General features: G+C 44.2%; 2 protein-coding genes across 2 annotated transcripts; one reads left to right on the top strand and one right to left on the bottom strand.

Moving 5' to 3' along the window:
* Positions 1-1,182: 1,182 nt before the first annotated feature.
* LOC112072114 (endosome/lysosome-associated apoptosis and autophagy regulator family member 2-like) lies at positions 1,183-13,234 on the bottom strand. The gene is given in 26 exon segments (XM_024139529.2): positions 1,183-1,683; positions 1,843-1,919; positions 1,921-2,007; positions 2,121-2,184; positions 2,187-2,298; positions 2,450-2,470; positions 2,472-2,538; positions 2,540-2,575; positions 3,288-3,389; positions 3,801-3,897; positions 4,065-4,254; positions 4,377-4,550; positions 4,851-5,126; positions 5,238-5,375; positions 6,085-6,187; positions 6,338-6,428; positions 6,890-7,018; positions 7,179-7,359; positions 8,227-8,315; positions 8,393-8,542; positions 8,758-8,863; positions 8,969-9,058; positions 9,340-9,487; positions 9,818-10,007; positions 10,256-10,376; positions 12,997-13,234. Coding segments are annotated over 26 exon segments (3,012 nt in total). The 5' UTR covers positions 13,102-13,234; the 3' UTR covers positions 1,183-1,615.
* Positions 13,235-18,773: 5,539 nt separating this feature from the next.
* On the top strand, positions 18,774-22,519 carry LOC112072113 (kelch-like protein 42). Its single transcript, XM_024139528.2, has 3 exons — positions 18,774-20,004; positions 20,180-20,373; positions 20,559-22,519. The coding sequence occupies exons 1-3, from the start codon at positions 19,241-19,243 to the stop codon at positions 21,008-21,010; spliced, it is 1,410 nt and encodes a 469-aa protein (XP_023995296.1). The 5' UTR covers positions 18,774-19,240; the 3' UTR covers positions 21,011-22,519.
* Positions 22,520-24,315: the final 1,796 nt, after the last annotated feature.

Genomic DNA, 24,315 nt, shown 5'->3' with positions numbered 1-24,315 from the left:
ACCCACTGCAGCCTACCTCACTAGCTCACTCTCCATCCCTGCTTTGGACAATTAATAGCATGACTCTCGTACTTTGCCCTTTTCCTTTATGGTTGATATTAACAACGAAAGGAGATATTATCTGTCTCTCTTATATTGTGTACCACTGTTAAATACTGTGGGGGAAAAAAACAGGGAAAATAAGTACTTAGAACTACCAATTATTTTAGATAAATATTAAAGAAAAGGGTAAACACATCACTGGACTGAACCCTCTAATTGTCAAACTAATATTAATGTACAACAATATAGAAGATACATGATAGAGGTTATGCAATATGGGTGTATATCCACTGCATGCTTCTTAGGTGTGTAATTGACATGTCCAAGGAGCTATTGAAATGTAAAACTTTGAAAAATGTACGTTACACTGCGTGATTTTACAGTACACAAACAAGCGTGTGCAATATATAAGGCTAGTTCGTGGACATTCTGAAGTTTGTTTGAGTCCAGTAGGTCACATGACCAAGAAGCTATTGAAACTTTAAATTTTGAAAAATTCATGTAAAATCTTGTGAGGTGAAAATGGACAAACTAAAGGGTGTGCAATGTGTAGGCCCACTGAGTGTACATTCTGAACCTTGTTTTAAGTCACTAGGTCACATGGCCAAGGAACTATTTAAATGAGAATGTTTGAAAAATTCAGCTAAAAATGCGTGAGATGAAAATGGACAAACTGAAGGGTGTGCAATATAGAAAGGTAGTCAGTGGACATTCTGAACCTTGTTTGAGTCAAGTAGGTCACATGACCAAGGAGCTATTGAAATTTGAATGTAAAAAAAGTTTGTACTTTGTTTACGCTCCCTAACTAATTCAACTAGGAATACAAAATGCTGCTCACATTTCCACATGTTTATTAGGTTTGGAGAGAAAATGAATGCCCAAAAATAAGACCTGTGCAATGTTGTGCTCAATTTTTCCACTTATTTGGAGTCTGTGGCTCAAGTGGTTTGAAAGCAATTGAGGTTTGAAAGCGCAAATAGCCGTCGAATATCCAACAAACTGGTCTAATTCTACAAGACATGGTATTCTCAGGAGTATTCCAGGCCCCATTAACTATTGTTGTATTACTATTATTATTAATAATAATAATAATACTAATGTGTAGCCTAACAGAACTGCACACAAATACAAACACGGCCCCAAAGGCAAGTGAGAATTTAATAAAGATAAATCATAACACCACTAATAATTATAAATACTTTAGACATGACTGTACAGATAAACTCCAAATGACAATACAAAATATACAAAAACAGTGACAGTTTCTTTCATTTGCAGCCCTTCAATATCCATGGCAATAAGCATGGTTGTGTTCCCCTGTGTGGTAGGGTCTAGGGTGGGGAGCCAAACCACTTTCCAGTTTCAGTCAGAATCATGGGAACAGGTACCTTTGCAGAGGAAACTGGAGCAGCTGGAGCCACGATGGAGTCCTCGGGAATAAGCAGAGCCCAGGAGACATGAAGAGGAGTGGAACTCAGTGCCAACCCTACCAACTCTTGCTTCTTCTATTTCCCTTTCCCTTCCTTCCTTCCTTCCTTCCTTCCTTCCTTCCTTCCTTTTCCCTTTCTCGTCGTTACCCCCAGACCCATCTCTCAGACTGGGATGACTTCAGCTGTACCGACTCACTGCTGTCTCCCTCCTCTGCTGAAGGATAGAGATACACACAGGGTTAACCACACACACACACACACACACACACACACACACACACACCACACACACACACACCACACACACACACACACACACACACACACACAACACACACACACACACACACACACCTACCTACCTACCTACCTACCTTGTTGGCGATGGCCCTGAGCTTCCCGAGCAGTGAGGGTTTGTGGGAGTAGACCACGTCATCCTCAAGCTCTCCCCTCGGCCAGGGCACAGCTATCTGCCACCGGCAGCTCACACTCCTTATTGGCTGACATCACCAGCCGAGAATACTTATACTCCAGCCTGACAGGGGGTGACACAGAAACACACAGGACACAGAGATGCAGGAGTCAGGAACGTTGTACTACAGCCTATGGCTAGGATGGTTATTTGATTAACAGTTGTCAGTCAATCACCTCTTGTTCTTCTTCCAGAAATAGCAGGTGAGAGAGACGAGCAGCACAGCCAAGAAGGCCCCGCCCCTACCCCCACCTTTAGCCATAGGGCGATGGCCTCGCAGGGGGCGGAGCTCTTAGCTGGCAGGGAAATGCCTTTGATGCACAGTTTTGGCTCATTCCACACAGACAGAGTCTCCTACAGAGAGAGAGAAGGTGAGGGGGAAGGAGGGAGGAAGTGATGGAGGAGAAGTAGAGAAGGCGAGAAAGTAGGTTCAATTGAATACCAAGAGATGAAAATAAGAGTAGCATGAGTGTGTTTAAGAGATGAGAGAGAGGGAACAGGTTACCTGGGCCCCTCCCTTACAGGCTTCCCTCTATCTGGTGATAAGTCATCCTGGTGCAGCGGGGACAGGCGCTCCCACTCTCCCACAGAAGTGAAACGTACAGCCTCACACGTACCTGCAGGGCACGCACTGCGCCGACCCACACACACACACACACACACACACACACACACACACACACACACACACACACACACACACACACACACACACACACACACACACACACACACACACACACACACCACACACACACACACACACAGCACAACACACACACACACACACACACACACACACACACACACACACACACGAGAAATGTAGAAGGCGCTAATGAAAATTCACACATAAATAAATAAGTCAGACAGGTGACGTTGAGCAGACAGTCAGACAGCTGACGTTGAGCAGACAGTCAGACAGCTGACGTTGAGCAGACAGTCAGCCAGCTGACATTGAGCAGACAGTAAGACAGCTGACGTTGAGCAGACAGTCAGACAGCTGACGTTGAGCAGACAGTCAGACAGGTGATATTGAGCAGACAGTCAGACAGGTGATGTTGAGCAGACAGTCAGACAGGTGATATTGAGCAGACAGTCAGACAGGTGATATTGAGCAGACAGTCAGACAGNAGCAGACAGTCAGACAGGTGATATTGAGCAGACAGTCAGACAGGTGATATTGAGCAGACAGTCAGACAGCTGACGTTGAGCAGACAGTCAGACAGGTGATATTGAGCAGACAGTCAGACAGGTGACGTTGAGCAGACAGTCAGACAGGTGATATTGAGCAGATAGTCAGACAGGTGACGTTGAGCAGACAGTCAGACAGGTGTGTGTACCTGGGCACTGTGAGTTGCCCGCGGTCCGTCTTCTCTGGGTTGCAGCGTATGGTCATGACCGCACTCCGACCACGCTGGCAGGATCCAGTCGCCTGAGTAGACCTGAGACAGTCAAACACACACACTCAAATCAAATGTTATTTGTCACATGCGCTGAATACAACAAGTGTAGACCTTACCGTGAAATGCTGACTTACAAGCCCTTAACCAACAATGCAGTTCAAGAAAGAGTGAAGAAAATATTTACTGAATAAACTTAAGTAAAAAACAACAAAGTAACACAATAAAATAACGAGGCTATATACAGGGTCAACGTGCGGGGGTACAGGTTAGCCGAGGTCATTTGTACATGTAGGTAGGGGTAAAGTGACTATGCATAGATAATAGACAGTGCGTAGCAGCAGTGTACAAAAAATACATTTTCCACCCACTTTCAACCACAATGACTGATCTTCACTGGAACCATTAAACTATGAATGCTGTTCTATGGCGTCTAGGTCTACGCTGGCCTACCTGTAGAAGAAGTTGATGTCTGGAATGCCTTTTGAGTTGTCAGAGAAGAGTTCTGGTCTAGTGTTTATTCCGTCTAAATCACTGTCCACTGTCGCTCCTGAGAGAGAGACGGAAGAGATGGAGAAAACAAGTTTCAAATGAAATGGTTGAAAATAAATCTGTTTTTAGATGAAGAGTATACTTTGTGCTCTGGCTATATGACTACTAGTGGTTGTGGCACTGTCCTATAATCATTATGAAGGCACTATTCGATTGCCATCTCACCGAGGAAGGTATCAGCCAGACTGATAGACTGGGATGCCAGAGCCATCCTGAAGCCCCGCCCATCCGCAGGAATGATGGTTGATTGACAGATGAAGCTGTCCACTGAGTTGACGAACTGGGTGGAATCACTCCCCATGTCCTTGTTGGCGAGATCGGTGACATTATCTGTGCAGACAGCTGCCATCTTCCCCTGAAACAGAACACACAAAGACAACCCTGAGGTATGTGTGTGTTATCTAATGTCCATACAAGCTGATGTGTGCGTGCATGAATGTGTGTGTGTGTGTGTGTGTGCGTGCGTGCATGTGTTACCTGGTGTCCACACAGGCTGACATTGAAGACGTGGAGATACTTTGTGCCTTTAGAGGTGAAGCTGGGGCCGATGGTGAGCGAGGCCACGGTGCTCAGAGAGCTCAGGTCAAAGGTCAGGGTACGGTTGTTCTCCGTATGACTGAAGGAGCAGTCGCTATAGCAACGAGAGTGCTCCTAGGAGGGGGCACAATAGCATCAAGTCAACACACATCGCACAAATAGCGGCTCACATGATACACACATGATAGTACCAATGCTAAAAACATTATTCTCCAGAGGAGAGACTGTTAACTGTTGATCTGGATGAGAGTAAAACTCATATAAGTATGGCCCTGAGATTTTAGATTAGGTTATGAGGATGTAATGTTATAAAGTGGTTCTAATGATTATAATGGTTACGAAAGGTTAGTTTGTAAGGTTGTGACTTATGGTTGTGTGATGATATGAGTTGTGTGTTTGTGTTTAATATAATACCTTGTTGCTCTTACTCCCGGGGCCACAGGGCAGACACGCGTCTTCTCCATATGTGTGGTGACCAGACAGGTATGTGTTGGGGGGGCACTCCTGGCACCGGTTGGTGTCTCTGTCAATGTAGAACCCAGCTGGGCATGGAATACACGACGACGACCCAGACCGCTGAGAACTCTGGGATAGGAGGGCGCAGGCCCGGCACGCAGATGCCACGCCATCCTGGACGTTTGTCACGCTCACCGAGTAGAGTATCACCACGTCACTGATGTACCGCCGCACCTAGATACACCCACGTCAATATATTATAGTGCAGTATGTGAGTGTGTCTGTGAAGTATGTGTGTGTGCAGTGTCACTGTGTGTGTGAGAGTGTATGTGTGTGTGTACTCACGTCCTGAGCCTGGTTGGTCCTCTGGAAGGCCCAAGTGTATGATACGGATGCGTTTCTGGTCATGATGTGTGTGTAACTCTGTCTCTCCTTACTGCCCTCCCATGACTCCACCACCGTGGTGCTCTTCCTGTTCACATCCTGCAGGGGGCGACACACACACAGGGTTTATATGGGAGCGGATCACTCTAGTTTACAATTTACACAGTAACTGGTTTATCTGAAATCTCACTGCTTTACTGCGATTTAGTTGTGTATATTGTGTACTGTGATTGGCTGGGTTTGTTCAAATATACTTTGGTTTCATCAGTTTTAACCTTGTCTTCTGCAGGGATTTTCAGCTAGATTCAACCACGGGCCRATGTTTTCTTGAGCGGATTGACCGCAAGAAGCACAAACATAATATTTGACTAAAACATAATAATTTCAAACCTTGTGTACATTTGTATACGATCACATATATTTCTCTGTTATACGTGGGAATACTTGGGAACCGATTTCCAAAATTAAAATCACTTGTAGCTGATTTGCTGGTGTTTTTACAGTGTTTTAAGTCCAAMAATTACATTTTGTATTATTTCTTTGGACTCAGAAAACTTGGGGGGCTGCGGGCCGCCAGTTGGGTAACCCTGTTCTGCTTTATATGGCTTTACTAACAAACATAGATATTGATATGTATTTATCCAATAGCGGGATAAAAGTAGGTCACTCATGTATTGGCTGTGTCATACTGGCTATGTTAGGTTGGGTAATATTGATTTACTGGCTAAAACACTGTTGATATTGTCAGTAACATTTCCCTGAGAACCTAGACACACACTCGTGCAGATGCGAATGATCCGACACACACCATCATGAAGTAGAGCTCACAGTCGGCAGAGCAGATTGTCTCGAAGACGAAGGTGATCCGGCCAAACTCAGTCCCGGTCATCCCAGCAAGTGATGTGGGTAACCTGACAGAACACACACACACACCCACACACAGGGCCAATAAAAAATGATATTTCACAATAATCATAGCCATGTGTTCATTCTGACCACATGACCTAACCAGGAAAAACCTGAGAGCTCTAACAATAATACACAGTCAAGCCAAGACTAACTTGAAGCCAGGAACATGCAGGTTCAGGATGAGGTAATCGTTATCCGAGCCTCCAGCACCGCTGCGGATGTGATCCCCTGCCACCTCCCAGCCTGAACAACAACATATTACTGTGATTACACATTCTATTAAACACACATCTATATTCCTTACAGGGGCGGCAGGTAGCCTAGTTGTTAGAGCGTTGGGCCAGTTACCAAAAGGTTGCTGGATCGAATCCCCGAGTTGACAAGGTAAAAATATGTCGTTCTGCCACTAAACTACGCAGTTAACCCACTGTTCCCCGGGAGGCCGTCATTGTAAATAAGATTTTGTTCTTAACTGACTTGCCTAGTTAAATAAAGGTAAAAAAATTACAAATAATAACAATCTGAGGGACACCACATATCTGTAACACAGACATCTATGATCCCATTAGTCAGAGAGACACAGAGTTATTACATACCCAGCAGGATGTCTATATTAGACATATCTACTATTCACCCATGTGTACTATTACATACATATCACATATCTCTTGACCCTAACCACCCGAGACATGTTTCTCTCTCACCGTTCATATCGTCACATTTGGAGTTGCCCACGTTGAAGCAGGAAGTCTTCATGTTGGAAGGGAGGACGTTCCACCATTTATACTCATACCCCAGTACTGGCTCTGTCCCCGCAGGACACTCCTCACACACTGGGACAGACACACACAACCGTCAACAACACATTTCAATATACAGCAATACAGATGTGAGTGGCGTGTGTGTGTGTACTGTAAGTGTGTGTATGTGCACTGTTTATGTATATATATATAGTATGTGTCTGTGTGTGTGTGTGTGTGTGTGTGCGTGTACCTGAGGTGCCGTCAGAGTGTGTTCCAGGAGGACAGGGGAAGCAGGTGGAGTCGTTGGTGTTGTAGTAACCAGGGTTACAGGGAGGGCAGGCCTCTCTCTCCCCTGTAGGGGGCAGTGCCACAGCGCCTGTCACATTCTCCTCACAGATCCTCGGCTCCACCCACCGGTACATCACCTGCGTCTGTCACCACGGCAACCACAGCAGTTACATCACAACCATAGAGATACTATACACAGGATNGTGCGTGCGTGTGTGCGTGCGCGTGTGTACCTGAGGTGCCGTCAGAGTGTGTTCCAGGAGGACAGGGGAAGCAGGTGGAGTCGTTGGTGTTGTAGTAACCAGGGTTACAGGGCGGGCAGGCCTCTCTCTCCCCTGTAGGGGGCAGTACCACAGCGCCCGTCACATTCTCCTCACAGATCCTCGGCTCCACCCACCGGTACATCACCTGCGTCTGTCACCACGGCAACCACAGCAGTTACCTCACAACCTTAGAGATACTATACACAGAATGTCTTATGTATTGTAATCTAATGTATATGACCACAGCCTTCGCTCTATATATTGTGGAAGGACCAGCAGAGGTCAGGCTGGGCTGACGGATAGTAGCCTAACAAGGCATGTGWGACAAGGTAACCAGAGGCAGTTAAGCAMAGCTGATGGTACTAATGACATATTCTCTTTCCCCTATAAGAGAGAGTATGGAACCAGCAGATAAAGGGGGGAAAACTATCTCTGGAGGATGGCCACCAAGAGAGAGGAGCTATCCACRAAGAACCATTAAGACGGTGACAAACCYGTGACTTTTGTTGTAGTTTAAAGATAATCGTATTGTCTTCCTGTTTCATCTGGAGAAGAAGATGTATGTTTTTCCTTGGGAGATTTTCATTGATTATGTTGGAGTGTTTGTATTGACCAAAATCCCTCAATAGAGAACTGTGTTCAATCAAGAAAACCTACTCCTGGCTCGTTTATTCCACCTTTCCACTTTAGAGTGACGCCAAATTACTTCCGCTCACAATATGCACACTATATGTGTGTGTGACTTACCTTTCCCTCGCTGTCGCAGGCTGTGTGGATCTGAAAGTAATCCTTCTCCGAACATGGAGGCCTCTCCTTACACTGTGACCATCCTTCATCTGAGTGAAAGAGAGACAGTGGATATTTAAACTGGGCTCTACTGATACATTTGAATGTGTGTGTGTGTAGTACATACGTGAGTACTGTGTGTCGGGGCAGGGAGTACAGGAGGCGGCTCCCTTGTTAGACGATGTGTTCCTGGGGCAGGGCTGGCAAGAGGAGGAGCCAGGGACGGAGCTAAACCAGCCTGGTCGGCACGGGAAACACTCTGAGGTGTAGGCAACACCTAGACCGAGACACATTAATTAATTAGGATGTAGATTCTGCTGTTGTCTCACACTGTGGTCTCATTTCCTAGATCTAAGAAGGGCGATTTCTGGAGTGGGCAGAATCTGGAGTGCCTGGAGTGCCTTGACCGACCACATTACAGAGGCATGCGGAATGGGAGAGAGATTATAGGTGAGTGTGAAGATAGGGAGTAGGGGTACGAGCAGTCTTTACCCTCAATCTGGATGTTCCTGAGCAACACTGGTTTAACCATCTTCCCTCCGACCAGGATCCCTGTCGTCCTCCAGTACAGTATGTTAGTRCCAGACTTCAGATTCACCTGAGTCACATGTCACACAATATGTTGCACACAGATTATGTTACACACATCACACACACCAATCATATTACACACACGTATCACACACACTGCCTTCCTCCTCACTGTGTGTGTGTCCCACTCTCCGTTGGTGGTGAGTTTGATCCACTTCTGATCGTCGGTCTGGGCCATCTCCTGACACTGCTCGTTCTGGACCTGAACACACGTCACCACGGTAACCACTCAKAACATTGCATCACATGATTCTCTCGCTTCCAATCAGCAGCTGATTCTCCTCACCACAGAAAAGCACTCAATTGCCCACATCTATGATGTAAAGCCATTGATGTACAAAAATATATTAATGTACAATTAAAGTCTTCCCTGCTACTGCAAAACAGACCCACTTTTCATCTCTACGTACGTCAACCAGCTAAATAAAAGGGTAATAAATGAACTGATATAAACTTTATCAGGGAGGAGAGAGTCAGACTCACATAGAACTCAAAAAAGATGTTGTTGTCAGGGTACTGGTAGCTGAAGGAGACAGAGCCCTGCTTCTCCAGATGCACAGCGTAGACCAGAGACACGGTGCACTCATCACGACTAGACTCCAGATACACACCCTGCGGCGTCCACGATGAGCTACAGTACACAGAGAGAAAGAGAATACAGGACTACTGTGAGTTTGTGTGTGTGGCTGTATGTGTAGGACAGGTGTGTGTAGTGTATGTGTGTGTGTTTTGGGTTTTACTATCCTTGTGGGGACCAGAAGTTCTCACAAGGATAGTAAAACAAGGAAAAAATGTAAGATTTTCACCACAGGGAAAAAGGCTATTTTATGTTTATTGTTACAATTAGTGTTAGGGTTAGAATTAGGTTTAGGGGTTAGGGTTAGGTGTTAAGCGTTAGGGTTTTGAATGTGAATCAACTGTTTGGTCCCCACAAGGACAGTAAAACCGACATGTGTGTTACCTATTACAGGCCTGACTCTCCTCTACACTGGGTCCTGGGTCCATGTAGGTGGCCAGGCTGGTGAAGCCGGCAGGGATAGTGTCCCATTGGTCGAAACGCACCCCACTGCCCAGCGAATAGGAGCCGGCCGCACACGGCGTACATTGCTGAGCGGACATCTCTAGGAACTCTCCCGCCGCACACGAGAATGCTGACAGACAGACAGACAGACACAGACAGACAGGGAGAGAGGAGGGTCACACACACACAATGTGACAGACACATTCACACCTAAACAGTATCTCTCTCGCTCATGAACGTACGCAGCTATCTTGAACAAGTCTCTCTGGAAAAATAGATTTTTTTATCTAAATGAGGCAAACCTGAATAAATAAAGGTGAAATAAATGTTAATGAACACACACACACACACACACGTACGCGCACGCACAGTACTCACAGCAGTCTGTTCCTCTGGTGGGAGTAGGCAGGGCTGAGCAGGTTCCCAGATTGTGGGGGATGGCCACCCTCCATCGAGACCCTGTACTGTCACACTCTGTATACTCATAGTAGTAGTCTGTCTGGAAGATACACAATCTCACAGTAGTCATATTAGAGCATGATACACACACTCACTTAGACACACAGTCACAATCAGTCACACATGTCCCAGTAGATAAAACAATCTAAGACACACTTAAATCTGCAGTGACAGAACAGGTTGCAAGGATTTAATTTTAGTGACACCTCCTTGTCACTTCTTTGTCAATGTGCCAGAACACCCATTCACTCGTCATATGCAGTTGTTTTTCAAGACAGCATGCACCAAATGAATCTAATAAGCTGCATAGGCGTACTAAACAGCCAACATCAAGTATGATGGAAAGCCAGTGGTAGAGCAGGTTGTCATCAGTGAGGCTTGGCAGATAAGGAAAACAAAATCAGACGGAAAGAAAAGAAAGCTCCATTAATAATTGCTATATGTTAAGTCAATACTCTGGTTATTATAATTGCTGTATGTTAAGTCAATACTCTGGGTTATTACCGCTGCATCTTTCTCCAGCCAATTGCATGTTCTTCTGTTTGTTTACTACTAAGTAGTAACCCAGTTGTGAACAGGTCACTCAGGCAATAACATAACTTCTACCGGAAAAAAAAACTGTTCATACCACACACCAAGCATGTGTGTGTGAGAGAGCCGAGAGAGCGAGAACGTTAGAGAGAAAGAGAGCGAGAAGAGAAAGGGAGAGAGAGAGGAGGATCCCCACAGAGAAAAGCATAAGGAGACTGGATAGCCATCTTGTTTTGAGGGCCATGTGGTTGGTCTCTAAGCATTCTCATCTGCAGCCAGTCATGCATACACTTCACTTCCAACCACCATGTTGCTCACCCATCCCCTTCCTCCATCCTCCCAAACCTTCTTCACCCAGCATTGCCATGGCAAATCAATCCGGACCACTGACAAAACAGCTCACTGCCACCCAAATCATTACTGCATTCAAAGTGGGTGAGTGTGTGTGTATATACTGACTGATGTGGTTCTGTTAATGTTAAATGTGTGTGTGTTTGTGTGTGAAAGAAGCGAGGAGAACGAGAGTGAGAGAGTCAGTGAGTGAGTGAGTGAGAGAGTCAGTGAGTGAGAGAGTGAGTGTGAGAGAGAGAATGACGAGAGAAAGAAAGAGAAAGAGAGAGAGAGGAGAGACGAGAGAGAGAGAGAGAGAAGAGAGGAGAGAGAAGAGAGAGAGAGAGAGAAGAGAGAGAGAGAGAGAGAGAGAGAGAAGAGAGAAGAGAGAGAGAGAGAGGGGTGGGGATCGAGGATGGAGAGAGAGAGGGTGGGGAATGAGATGGAAGAGAGAGAGAGAGAGAGAGAGAGAGAGAGTTTAAGCTGTGTGTGGAGTATAGATAAACCTGGGCTCTTTGTATAGATCATCATCTCTCTCTAGTTCTAACAAGTATTGTTCCTGCCATTTCCACACAAAATTGGGGACATGGGCAAACACACATGCAAACAAAACTCTCAATAGGTGAGGCCATATATCAGCTAGATGAGAGGTAGCTATAGAAACCCCTTAGTACCATGCCCCAGACAACCCCTTTCAAGTGAGTGCACCTGCTTTCCTCTGAGCAACTGGAGTTCGGGAGGGCTGGTGGGAAATGTTGTACTGTGGTGGATATGGGCTTGTGCAGTGGAATTGAAGGTAGATAAAAGGGTATGAGATTAATGTGCATAACTTGTCTCCTTGTGACTCATCGTGGTCACCATGGATACAGAGGAGACCATGTGCCACAAGAGGAGATATTTAGTGCCAGTGTGACCTATCCATCATCCATGAATCCATCAGTGTGTGTGTGTGTGTTGTGTGTGTGTGTGTGTGTGTGTTGTGTGTGGGTGTGTTTTTGTGTGTGTGTGTGTGTGTTGTGTTGTGTGTGGGTCGATGTGTTGTTGTGTGGGTGGGTGTGATGTGGGATGTGTGGCGTGCGTGCGTGCGTGTAGATCTGGCAGTGTAATGGGACACACTCTGGGACACAAATCTGACAGCACTCAATAATTTTCAGCTCAAATAATATGGAGAAGGCTGGGACAGAGATGGCTTCCAGGCAGCTATTGTCCTTAGAGAGCTGATATCATAGCCATAATAGATACATCTAACCGGATAATGCAGTGCCAGGGCCCTTGCTGTTCAGCTGTCCTTCCCTCCTCTGTTTTCCTCTTACTCAGCGGTAATATTACTCCGGCACATCATCGGAAGGCAGCACGGACGAGGATGGATGCCAAGTGATCGGCTCAGTGCGYCGCGTCATCATATTATGGAGCCTTATATTTTGTCAACATGYTTAGGATTTAAGCCGATAAGAAGAATAGGCGACCAACACATTTTACATCCCACCACTAACAAAGAAGGCCTCCATAACATCGTTTATCTCCACTCCATTCCACGCCAATAGGTATTTTATAACAATGATTGGCAGAAGGTTGTAGCCTATAATCCCCTGGTTAATGTTTATTATTGACCCATTTGATAACGTTCGGAACATAAACATGATAAATATGGTTGGGACATAGAATAAGATGATTACACATTGTGCGTTCAGCGCACTTGGTGACAATGTCATGGCYTGCTTATTTATTGTAGTTTAATAACAGTGTTCAAATAACAGTGTGACAGCCAATGCCGTTCGTGTCGAGCTGCGCGCTCTTACCTCATTGCACGGGCGCAGGTTCCTGCTCGCGGACACCCATTGCCGGGCGCTGATGATGAATAAAAAACATTTAAGAAAACAGAACCCACGTGACTCTTCCCTCATCCTCGTTTTGTTTTAAGACAGTCCGTCAAATGCTTCGGATGAAGACCAAACGCATGAATGACAGTGCGTGATTTTGGTTATGGTGCCCACTCGTTATGAATGCGCGCGGTTCTCTCCACCCACTCCGCTACGCTGCGCTCAAGAGCCATCCTGTCAGAGGCACGCGGCCGACGTCACTCTGCTAAAGTACTGGCTTTGCGTTATTTTAAGACAGCTAATTGACACGGAGGTAAAGTTGCTTTTATATTCACACATTCGTACATTCAACAAACATTCATCAGACATTCAACAGACATTCGACAACATTCGCCAAAAGCCATTCACAAATGTAAAAATCAATAACTAATTCACCGTTTGTCACAGAATCATCAAACTAGATATGATTTATTCTATAAATGTCTAGCAGGCTTTGACAACCTTTGTTTTGAATACAAATTCCAGTTTAGATTTTATAGAAATACATAAAATCTATAAAATGCAATTTAAAGCTGTATAAATCAATAACTAATTCACCCTTGTCACAGAATCTTCAAACTAGGTATGATTTATTCTATAAATGTCTAGTATAATTGTACAACCTTTGCTTTGAGTAAACATTCCAGCTAACACAACGTGCCATTGGAACACAGGAGTGATGGTTGCTGATAATGGGCCTCTGTACTCCTATGTGGATATTCCATTAAAAAATCTGCCGTTTCCAGCTACAATAGTCATTTACAACATTAACAATTTCTACACTGTATTTCTGATCAATTTGATGTTATTTTAATGCACAAAAAAATTGCTTTTCTTTCAAAAACAAGAAAGTTTCTAAGTGTCCCCAAACTTTTGAACGGTAGTGTACGTATATACTGTATATATATATATTGGGTATTGGGTATTGAAAGATAACAGAGGGTGGATAACAAAAAACCCCACTTAATATAAGAAGTGGACGGTACATGTTTTGTTTTTGGGCTAAATGTATACATTATGATTTGCCTCTGAACTGTATGTGAACCCCTCTGCAATCTACTGTCACTAACCATTAAAAATGAGGACTTCAACCGGGCTGTCCCTATGCTATTTGCTCTCTTTCTCTCTCAAACTGCTAGCACAAAGCCTACATCAAAATGTGTTTTTTCACAAAAGATCATGAAACAAAAAATCTACTGGCCCAAATCAGCTCTTCATAATTCAGCAGGGAGGTGTGCAACTACCACACATTATACCCATTATACCAGTGGGGAAATATGTCACCTACATAGGTATTACCATATCCCTTTCAATTCACATTCCTTGCAGAAATAACTATTTGCAAACATTTTAAAACATCCAGAAAGACAGTGGTCTTGGAAGGGTATTTATTCTTTAAAAGACATCTTTTATGTGAATGGACGTGGATGAAAGAATTCYGCCAGTGTTTTAAGGTCCTAGTTTCATATTTGTTTCTTTACCTCCAGCTCTATATATCCAAGTGTACCTATGAGGACCTTGGGGATCAGATTATGAAATCTATGAAATAATTATGAAAAATATGAAATAATTTTTACATAGCACATTTTTGCTATCGTTCTTTTTTTACATTTGTTATTAGACAGTGGCAATGATGATGATTATGAACATGGTCTTTTGCCTGCTAATGCCTTCAATGCAGTGAAGAAAACGATGACAACAATAACATCTAATGTAACTGGCCCCTCTAACAGTACAACTGGTCCCAGCTTGGCCCCCCCAGTTGAAATGGTCTAGAACCGCCCCCGCAAGTCCATAGATGTTATGTATTTCTATCAAGTCAAAACTGGAATGTTTACTCAAAACAAAAGGATGTTAAAATATGCTAGACATTTATAGAATAAATCATACCTAGCTTGATGATTTTGTCATAAACTGCAATTTTTATTCAAAACAAAGGTTGTAAAAGTATGCTAGACATTTATAGAATACACCATATTTATTTTTATGTTTCTGTGACAAACGGTGAATTAGTTATTGATTTATACAGCTTTAAATGGATTTTGGTGAATATCTGTTGAATGTCTGTTGAATGTCTGATGAATGTCTGTTGAATGTCTGTTGAATGTCTGATGAATGTCTGTTGAATGTCTGAATGTGTGAATATAAAACCAACTTTACCTCGGTCTAATTGACAGCAAGAACAATGTGTTTTGTTATTAAGTCCACCATCTGTGTATAGACTTATTACCAACAGTGTTCACTGTTAAAATATATTACTGTTTATTTCCATAAATGATTAGGCAAACGTAAAAAAAATCTTACAGCAGCCCAATAACATGGAATGAGGTGAATGTTGGTCAAAATGGGGAGGCTAAATGGGCAGACAGATGGGTCAAGCATTGGGTCAAGTAGCACACCCTGGCACCGCGCACCACTTTAAATGAAGCACCAGGAAGATACTGAGCTGCTGACTTGTAAGCTAACAACCACACTAAACCAGTTGTAGGCCTATCCTGATTCTCAAGAGAAGTTGTGCCAGATGCAAGATGAGACATCAATGAAGTAGAATACAAAATGACTGGGGAAATACCAGGCATATTTTTTKTAAACTCTGCAACTCTTTCAACTATTGACTTTTTTCMCAACTGCTACCAGTTTGGTGRCAAAACATTAAYGACACAGATATATTGACATAGTAAAATAAATKAAAGTGTGTAAATAAAATATATTAAGCATATTTTGTGCAGAAACCCTTATATAAAGGCCAATGGTGTTGACTAAGTTTATGGTAAAAATCCTCTTATTTTATTATTTTATATATTTTATATGTGATAAACTGAAGTACCCAAAAGGGCCACTAGATGTCCTTTAATAAATGACAAAAAATCCTTGAAAGTTACCAAAATTCTGGTAGTTTACTGGTAAACTTTGAAAGTTACCAGTAATATAACCTCTCTTTGCAACCTTAACCGGGACACATTTAGGTAGTTTTGCCCTGGAAACATGTATGCCATAGGAATACAATTTCTATGGTATGGTGCATGGGAAGGAGGTGCCAGATGGTTGTCTGTAGAGGTGCAGCAAGCCACAGTTCTGGGGCAGTGTCTACAACGTATGGACACTTGACAGTCCAGCTCATAGGTCCCATATAGGGTAGACCCGTTGCAGGTGTGAATATCTGTTGTTAGTCCCAGTCTGAAGTAGTTGGGTCTGCCATAGTGTCGTGTCATCACCCATCCCCCCTCCTACCACACACACACACACACACACACACACACACACACCACAACACACCCACACACACACACACACACACACACACACACACACACACACACACACACCACACAACACACACACACACACACACACACACACACACACACACACACACACACACACACACACAAGCTGCCTGCCCCTATACATGCCATCCGCATTCTTGAAGAGCGCAATCAGCCATTATCTAGACTTGTACTCCCTCGATGAGTGTTTTTTCCACGGAGCAGAAGGTGAAGAATGCAGAAAGTCTGTCTGTTTTAACTCTCCCCAAAACCTGCTTTCCACTAACAAATGCCCCTGAGAAAGAGAAAAAACGAGCGCAAAATAGTCATGCCAAACAAAAGTATCAATTCAGCTTCCTACTACTCTACTGTTAAATTGTGATTCAAATACAGTGGGAGGAACAAGTATTTGATACACTGCCGATTTTGCAGGTTTTCCTACTTACAACGCATGTAGAGGTCTGTAATTTTATCATAGGTACACTTCAACTGTGAGAGACGGAATCTAAAACAAAAATCCAGAAAATCACATTGTATAATTTTTAAGTAATTAATTTGCATTTTATTGCATGACATAAGTATTTGATACATCAGAAAAGCAGATCTTAATATTTGTACAGAAACCTCTGTTTGCAAATACACAGATCAAACGTTTCCTGTAGTTCTTACCAGGTTTGCACACACTGCAGCAGGGATTTTGGCCCACTCCTCCATACAGACCCTTCTCCAGATCCTTCAGTTCGGTGCTGCGCTGGGCAATACGGACTTTCAGCTCCCTCCAAAGATTTTCTATTGGGTTCAGGTCTGGAGACTGGCTAGGCCACTCCAGGACCTTGAGATGTTCTTACGCGACCACTCCTTAGTTGCCCTGCTGTGTGTTTCGGTTGTTGTCATCCTGGAAGACCCAGCCACGACCCATCTTTCAATGTTCTTACTGAGCGGAAGGAGGTTGTTGGCCAAGATCTCGCGATACATGGCCCAAATCCATCCTCCCCTCAATACAGTGCAGTCGTCCTGTCCCCTTTGCAGAAAAGCATCCCAAGAATGATGTTTCCACCTCCATGCTTCACGGTTGGGATGTGTGTTCTTGGGGTGTACTCATCCTTCTTCTTCCTCCAAACACGGCGAGTGAGTTTAGACCAAAAAGCTCTATTTTTGTTCTCATCAGACCACATGACCTTCTCCCATTCCTCCTCTGGATCATCCAGATGGTCATTGGCAAACTTCAGACGGGCCTGGACATGCCTGGCTTGAGCAGGGGGTCCTTGCGTGCACTCAGGATTTTAATCCATGACGGCGTAGTGTGTTACTAAGGTTTTCTTTGAGACTGTGGTCCCAGCTCTTTTCAGGTCATTGGCAGGTCCTGCATGTAGTTTCTGGGCTGATCCCTCACCTTCCTCATGATCATTGATGCCCCACGAGGTGAGATCTTGCATGGAGCCCCAGACCGAGGGTGATTGACCGTGCCATCTTGAACTTCTTCCATTTTCTAATAATTGCGCAACAGTTGTTGCCTTCTCACCAAGCTGCTTGCCTATTGTCCTGTAGCCCATCCCACCTTGGCAGGTCTACAATTTTATCCCTGATGTCCTTACACAGCTCTCTGGTCTTGGCCATTGTGGAGAGGTTGGCGTCTGTTTGATTGAGTGTGTGGACAGGTGTCTTTGATACAGGTAACGAGTTCAAACAGTGCAGTTAATACAGGTAATGAGTGGAGAACAGGAGGGCTTCTTAAAGAAAAACTAACAGGTCTGTGAGAGCCGGAATTCTTACTGGTTGTAGGTGATACAAATATTCATGCAATAAAATGCAAATTAATTACTTAAAAATTATACAATGTGATTTTCTGGATTTTTGTTTTAGGATTCCGTCTCTCACAGTTTGAAGTTACCTATGATAAAATTACAAGACTCTACATGCTTTTGTAAGTAGGAAAACTTGCAAAATCGGCAGTGTATCAAATACTTGTTCTCCCCACTGTATATATCATTGGTACTCCAAAAGGCCTACTCAGCGAAGTGCAAAACAGTTACATATTTCATCACTGGGTAATGTCCTCCAGTCATATAGCCATTAAGTTAACAGTAAAATACTGTATCCTACATCAACCACAATAAAACATGTCCCTGTTGGGTAGGCTCAGCCTGAGATTGGAGGCTWGATGAGCTGTGTGTTGGGTGCCACAGAGGCTATACACTGATATCTTACTTCATTGCAAGTTTATGTTGTTGATAGTTGRAAACTGTGGGATTTAATGTACCTGGTTCCCTGAAAATTTGGTGAAGCAAAGTATAGGAACATGTATTACGGGTGGCTTGCACCTGTCGAGTGCAGGTAGAGTATACCCCAAGCCAGCTGGTGGCAGCAACACATCTTGTACCAATCTGCATGGCATYGTCTTTACACGAAGAAGAAAACGGTRGTTTCCGGTTGAGCAAGCAAGTGACGCAACCCACAGGATCAAAACAGGAAATATGCTGCAAATTTCTCCTCAAAAACCAACTGCAGCTTTCTGCAGATTATCTCGACAATGCAAGGAAAGTGTGTTACCCAATATAAACATCTTAAAAATGACCACATGGTCCAGCAAAACATCTTCTTTGGATATACGTCGAGATAATACCTGCTGTTTTTGAAAGATAAAGTGGCTAGCAAGATTCCAAGTCACTCTTAGCTTCTTGCTAGCTAGCTAGCACACTCATAACTGAGTTGAAATTAACCAGGCATCATCCAGACGTATGGGCTGAACATTACCATATATAGGCCTGGTGACTGCGGTGCGAGTAGAGTTGCAGACCACCCCTGCGCCTGAGAAATGTAAACTGTGACAGGCCGTCATTAACAGATCGAGGCCGGAAGAAGACAGTCAACAAAACAGATCACTTGACAACATTAGCTAGCTAACCCAACCACTAAACATGTCATCTGAACAAATAATCGTAATTGTCATGGATGACAAAACGTACAACGTCAACAAAGGCAAGTTGATAGAAAAAAGCGACTACTTCCGTGCACTGTACAGCTCTGGGATGCGCGAGTCCAGAGAGGATTCAGTGCAACTGCAGGGGCTGAGTGTGCCAGGGCTCGAGCTGGTCCTGGAGTTTATCAACACCTCCAAAGTGAAAGTAGTCAACGAGACCCTGGAAGACCTGATTGAGACTGCATCTTTTTTGCAAGTCACCTCTATCCTAAAACTCCTTTCGTCTGAAATTCGACAAGAGAATTGTGTGGAACTMTACAGCCTATCTGAGGTATATGGAACTCATGATCTACGCAACGCTTGTCTCAGATATATGAGCTGTCACTACCACCCGATGCTGCGGAGACCAGAGTTCARCGACTTACCYGCTGCCCTGCGCAACCAGGTTAGAGAGATGCGTATGAAAGGCACRGCCACTCTGGTGGCWATCGGACTYTTCACCTGTCTGGCTCTGGACCTACCAGACCAGGAYGAGCCCTGGTCMATGCTGAGRTATGGGGAAGTRGAGCAGCGYTGGAAGCCGCTCGCTAACAACCTGCCCTCTGACATGGTCAATGTGAGAGGCTACGGCTCAGCCRTGTTGGACAACTACCTGTTCATTGTCGGTGGGTACAGAATGACCAGCCAGGAGATCTCAGCGGCACACTGCTACAACCCCTGTAGAAATGAATGGAACCAGGTAGCCCCCCTGAACCAGAAGAGGTCAGTACAGGTCAGCTATGTGAATAGATCTCTGTCCCAGTCTTGAGTTCCAATATCCAGTCTGTTCCGATGTCTTGATCTTCAATCTGTTTTGATGCTGAGCCAGCAAACTACATAGGCTACAGTATGTCTCCGTCCTGTAATGTTGTTGTATATCCGTCTCTCCTCCGGTAAGGTCCAACTTCAAGCTGCTGGCGGTACGAGGGAAGCTGTATGCAGTGGGAGGCCAGTGTCAGGGCACTGTGGAGTGCTACAGCCCTGAGCAGGACTGGTGGACCTGTGTGTCGTCACTACCCGACCCCCTGGCAGAGTTCTCTGCCTGCGAGTGCCAGGGCATGATCTACGTCATGGGAGGATATACTGCCAGAGGTTAGTGGGGGTGATTTTCATTCCCAGCAGAAGTGAGGACATTTTCTAAAATGTCCAATGTATACACACAGTAGACATAAAGAACTGTAGGCTACACAAATAGTGCTTGTYCATTTGACAAAATATCAACTGGTTCTTAAATTATTTTAACAAATGCTGTTTTTTTYTCTCTCTGTATCTACTAGACAGGAATACCAGCGTACTCCGCTACTGCCCCACCTCTGACAGTTGGACAGTGTTCCGCTCCTGCTCGGCCCACGTGCGTAAGCAGCAGATGCTCTCGGTGGAAGATACCATCTACCTGGTGGGGGGGTACACCCACGAGCTGGAGCCGGGTCCGGGGCGGCGGGCCAGCCAGACGGAGGACATGCTGACAGTGCAGTCTTACAACGTGATCACAGGGGAGTGGCTCCACCTGAAGGACAACACCTCCAAGTCGGGCCTGAACCTCACGTGCACGCTGCACAACGACGGCGTCTATATTATGTCGCGCGACGTCAGCCTGCCCACCAGCCTGGAGCACCGCGTCTTCCTCAAGTACAACATCTTCTCAGACGCCTGGGAGGCCTTCAGACGCTTCCCCGCGCTGGGCCAGAATATGCTACTCTGCTCCCTCTATCTGCCCAACGTTCTATGAGCGTTGCGGATGGAATGTAGGATGTTTAGTTGATGCCAGTGGTCGTACAGTCCAGAGACTACATCATATGCCACGAGGCTTGTTTGTGCGTGCTGCGGCTACGTAGCTCACATGAAGAGAAGTGGTAACGGTAGAGCTGTAGATGGCTGCAGTAGGAAACAGTATGGCCAAATCCCCGTTGGTGGGGCAAAATCTAGAAAGACACAGCTTGTTACATGATTTAAACCTTAAAGTAGCTACAAGCACAGGCAAAGCAACACTTATGCATTGTGGGTCAATGTCTTAGTTAGCATAGCAGCATTGGGCTACTATCGAGATCCGTTTTCGGATTCTTTGATTAGAAGTAGACTTGAATCATATAGAACATTCCCTATTGTTTACACTGCAAATTTAAAATGAAGGATTTGCAAAAATCTTCGTTTTAGTGTTCACTACAAACCTTAAACGCTAATGCAAATTAGTAATATAGTTAATACGTTATATTGGATATTGAAGAAAGTTTGTAGCCAAGAAGTGGCTTTGGTTTTACACTGCCGGTTTTGCAATGGGCAATTGAAGAACTTAAATAAAATGCTAAGCTGATGCCGGACCACAATTAATAACTAAACAAATGTTTTAACTCTTGCGTGAGAAGATAAATGGTAGAATCATGAACGGACGAAATTGAGAAATACATTGACTTGATTTAACTTATGAACATTGTTTAGAAAACAAATGCTAAGCTCAGCAGCAGTACAGTTCAATGAAATGGATAAGGAACGTGCCTTCTCCCTCACCTGGGGGATTTTGTACAGATGAAGAGTTGAATTGTAAGTGACCAACCAAAACTGTCTTTTTTCCCTTTTCACTGTTGAATTATCAGGAAAGGGCTTTCATTAGGGTACGTTAAGGACAAATTGATGAAAGACAATGAGAATGTAGTTTTGGTTTAAAGGTAGACTCGGCGATATTATGCAGAAAAGTAAACAACATAGTGGGTCAATTTCCACAACTAAAGAAGCGTGAGGCTCGACTTTTACATTTACATTTTAAGTCATTTAGCAGACGCTCTTATCCAGAGCGACTTACAAATTGGAAAGTTCATACATATTCATCCTGGTCCCCCCGTGGGGAATGAACCCACAACCCTGGCGTTGCAAGCGCCATGCTCTACCAACTGAGCCACACGGGACTTCTCAGCTATTTTGGTGCCCTGGCTACCACGCTGTGAACAGCGTGACGCAAACCTGTGCACAGATACTGTGTGTTACTGTCGCTCATCTCAATATCTCCGGTGCTGCTTGTGGCAACGCAACTTTGCTGAGTCTACCTTTAATCAAAGGGGATTACAAACCTTTTCTGTGGAGATGGTTTGTATGAACGCAGTCTTTCTGCTGATAATACAACTACGTTGTTTGGCTTCTAAAGATGTGTTGGAGTTTGATGAATGTACTGTATATTGTTTTGTCACCTATGGTTTTGTTCTGACAGATGACTTGGACTTAAAAGAATAAAGAAAATATTCAGGGACTAGGTGTCGTTCTGTTTYATTGTAAAAACGTTGAAACCATGCATTCAGTGACTGTGCCTTTTTGGATGTAGAAGGCTTTGTCTTTTCATCTCTGCAAGTGAAGCTACATAAAATACTTTGAATCACATCTAAACTTTCMTAGTCTGGSCATATTAAGGCCTTAAGGATCATTTAGTTATCTTTCTTCCCTGTCTTTGGTTTGGTCCTTGCTTCTGTACATCCCGGTACTTTGTCCTCTCTCTTCTTTTGTAGGGGGAACTAACAGCCTTTCTCCTGAAACTATTCCCCTCTTCCCCTTTGTAGGCGAAACTAGCGTCCTCTATTCCTAAATGATTTCTCTCTTCACATTTGTAGGCAAAACTAGTGACCTGTTCCTAAACTATTGCTGTCTTTTATTTTGTAGGTGGGACTAGCGTCCTCTCTTCCTAAACTATACTGCTCTTCCCATTCGTAGGTGGAACTAGTGTCCTCTCTTGTCTAAATTGTTAATCTCTTCCCATGTGGAGGCGGAACTAGCATTCTCTCTAAACTATTCCCCTTGTCGTCAAAACTAGAGACCTCTCTTACAAAACTATTCCCCTCTTCCCTTATGGAGGCGGGAATAGCTTCCTCTCTTTCTAAACTATTCTCTTCTAACATTTTGGAGGTGGTACTAGCTTCCTCTGTTCCTGAAGGATCTTTTGCCTTGAGGATGTCCACATCGACAGAGAAGACAAACTGCTCGTAAGCAGTGTAATCGATGATATTCCAACTTCCCACTATATCAGTTGCATCGTCAGTCTGTCTGATTGGGGAGAAAGCCCTTATAAACTCCAGGCCTCTGTAGTTCACAGAGGTCCACTCCTTCCCTGGGAAGTCTGTCACAGAGGAATCAGTGATACTGGTGTTCTCGCTATCCCCTTGAGAGCCATGGAACTGGTCCTCAGGAAGAGACATCTTGGTCAGGGGAATAGTGGAATGTTCCAGAGAGACTCTATCTCATGTCTGCTTTCTGGGATCCAGGGTTGGTCTAGCTGGAGAGCTATAGTCCAGGAGTAGAGGGTCTGTCTGAAGGTGGAGGAGACCCGGGGCATAAGGATGGCCTGTGAGATGGTAGTTGAGGTCTGGGATGCTGAGGGCCACACACTGCAGGTTCTGCTGTGTCAGAGGCTTCTCTGCTGTATTGGTCAGTCGCACAGTCGTGTTTGTTGGGTAGGAGTATGTTTCCTTCATGAAATCTGCCCAATCACGAAACAAAGAATGGAACTATGAAATTGTTTGAATTAACGGACAAAAAATTATAAATTGGTGGCTATTTCACAATTTACATTAAAAAAAAGATTTACCTAAATTGAAAGCAGGATTGTCTTCTGCATAGAATGTCAGCCTCATAAGATATTTCTCTGCATAGGGCTGAACCACCTCCATGTCTTGCAGTGAATCCACACGTTGCTTATTTGCATTAAAATAATATTTATCTACGCTCTTGGTTTGTAATGTCTCTATGGAAACAATCATTTGGAAATCATTCTGAATTCTACTGGAATGGCMCTGCACATTAGTAGACTTCTAAAATAGTGGCCATTAAAACATCTGGAATTTGTCTGCTTCCTTTGAGATTTTAATCTACAACATTTGTGCAACTATGTTTACTATTCTACACAGCTGCAAATCAATGCTAAAAGCACTTTGCAACCCCCACCAAACACATCCATTTAGATTACATTTCTCTTAAACGACATAAACAAAACTAGCCTGGTCTCAGATTTGTTTGTGCTTTTGGCATTTTAGACAATTCCATAAGGAGATGGCAAGA

The sequence above is a fragment of the Salvelinus sp. IW2-2015 genome, unplaced genomic scaffold (genome assembly GCF_002910315.2).
Source record: "Salvelinus sp. IW2-2015 unplaced genomic scaffold, ASM291031v2 Un_scaffold1827, whole genome shotgun sequence".
Lineage (NCBI taxonomy): Eukaryota > Metazoa > Chordata > Actinopteri > Salmoniformes > Salmonidae > Salvelinus > Salvelinus sp. IW2-2015.
This window is presented reverse-complemented; position numbering and strand designations above follow the sequence as displayed.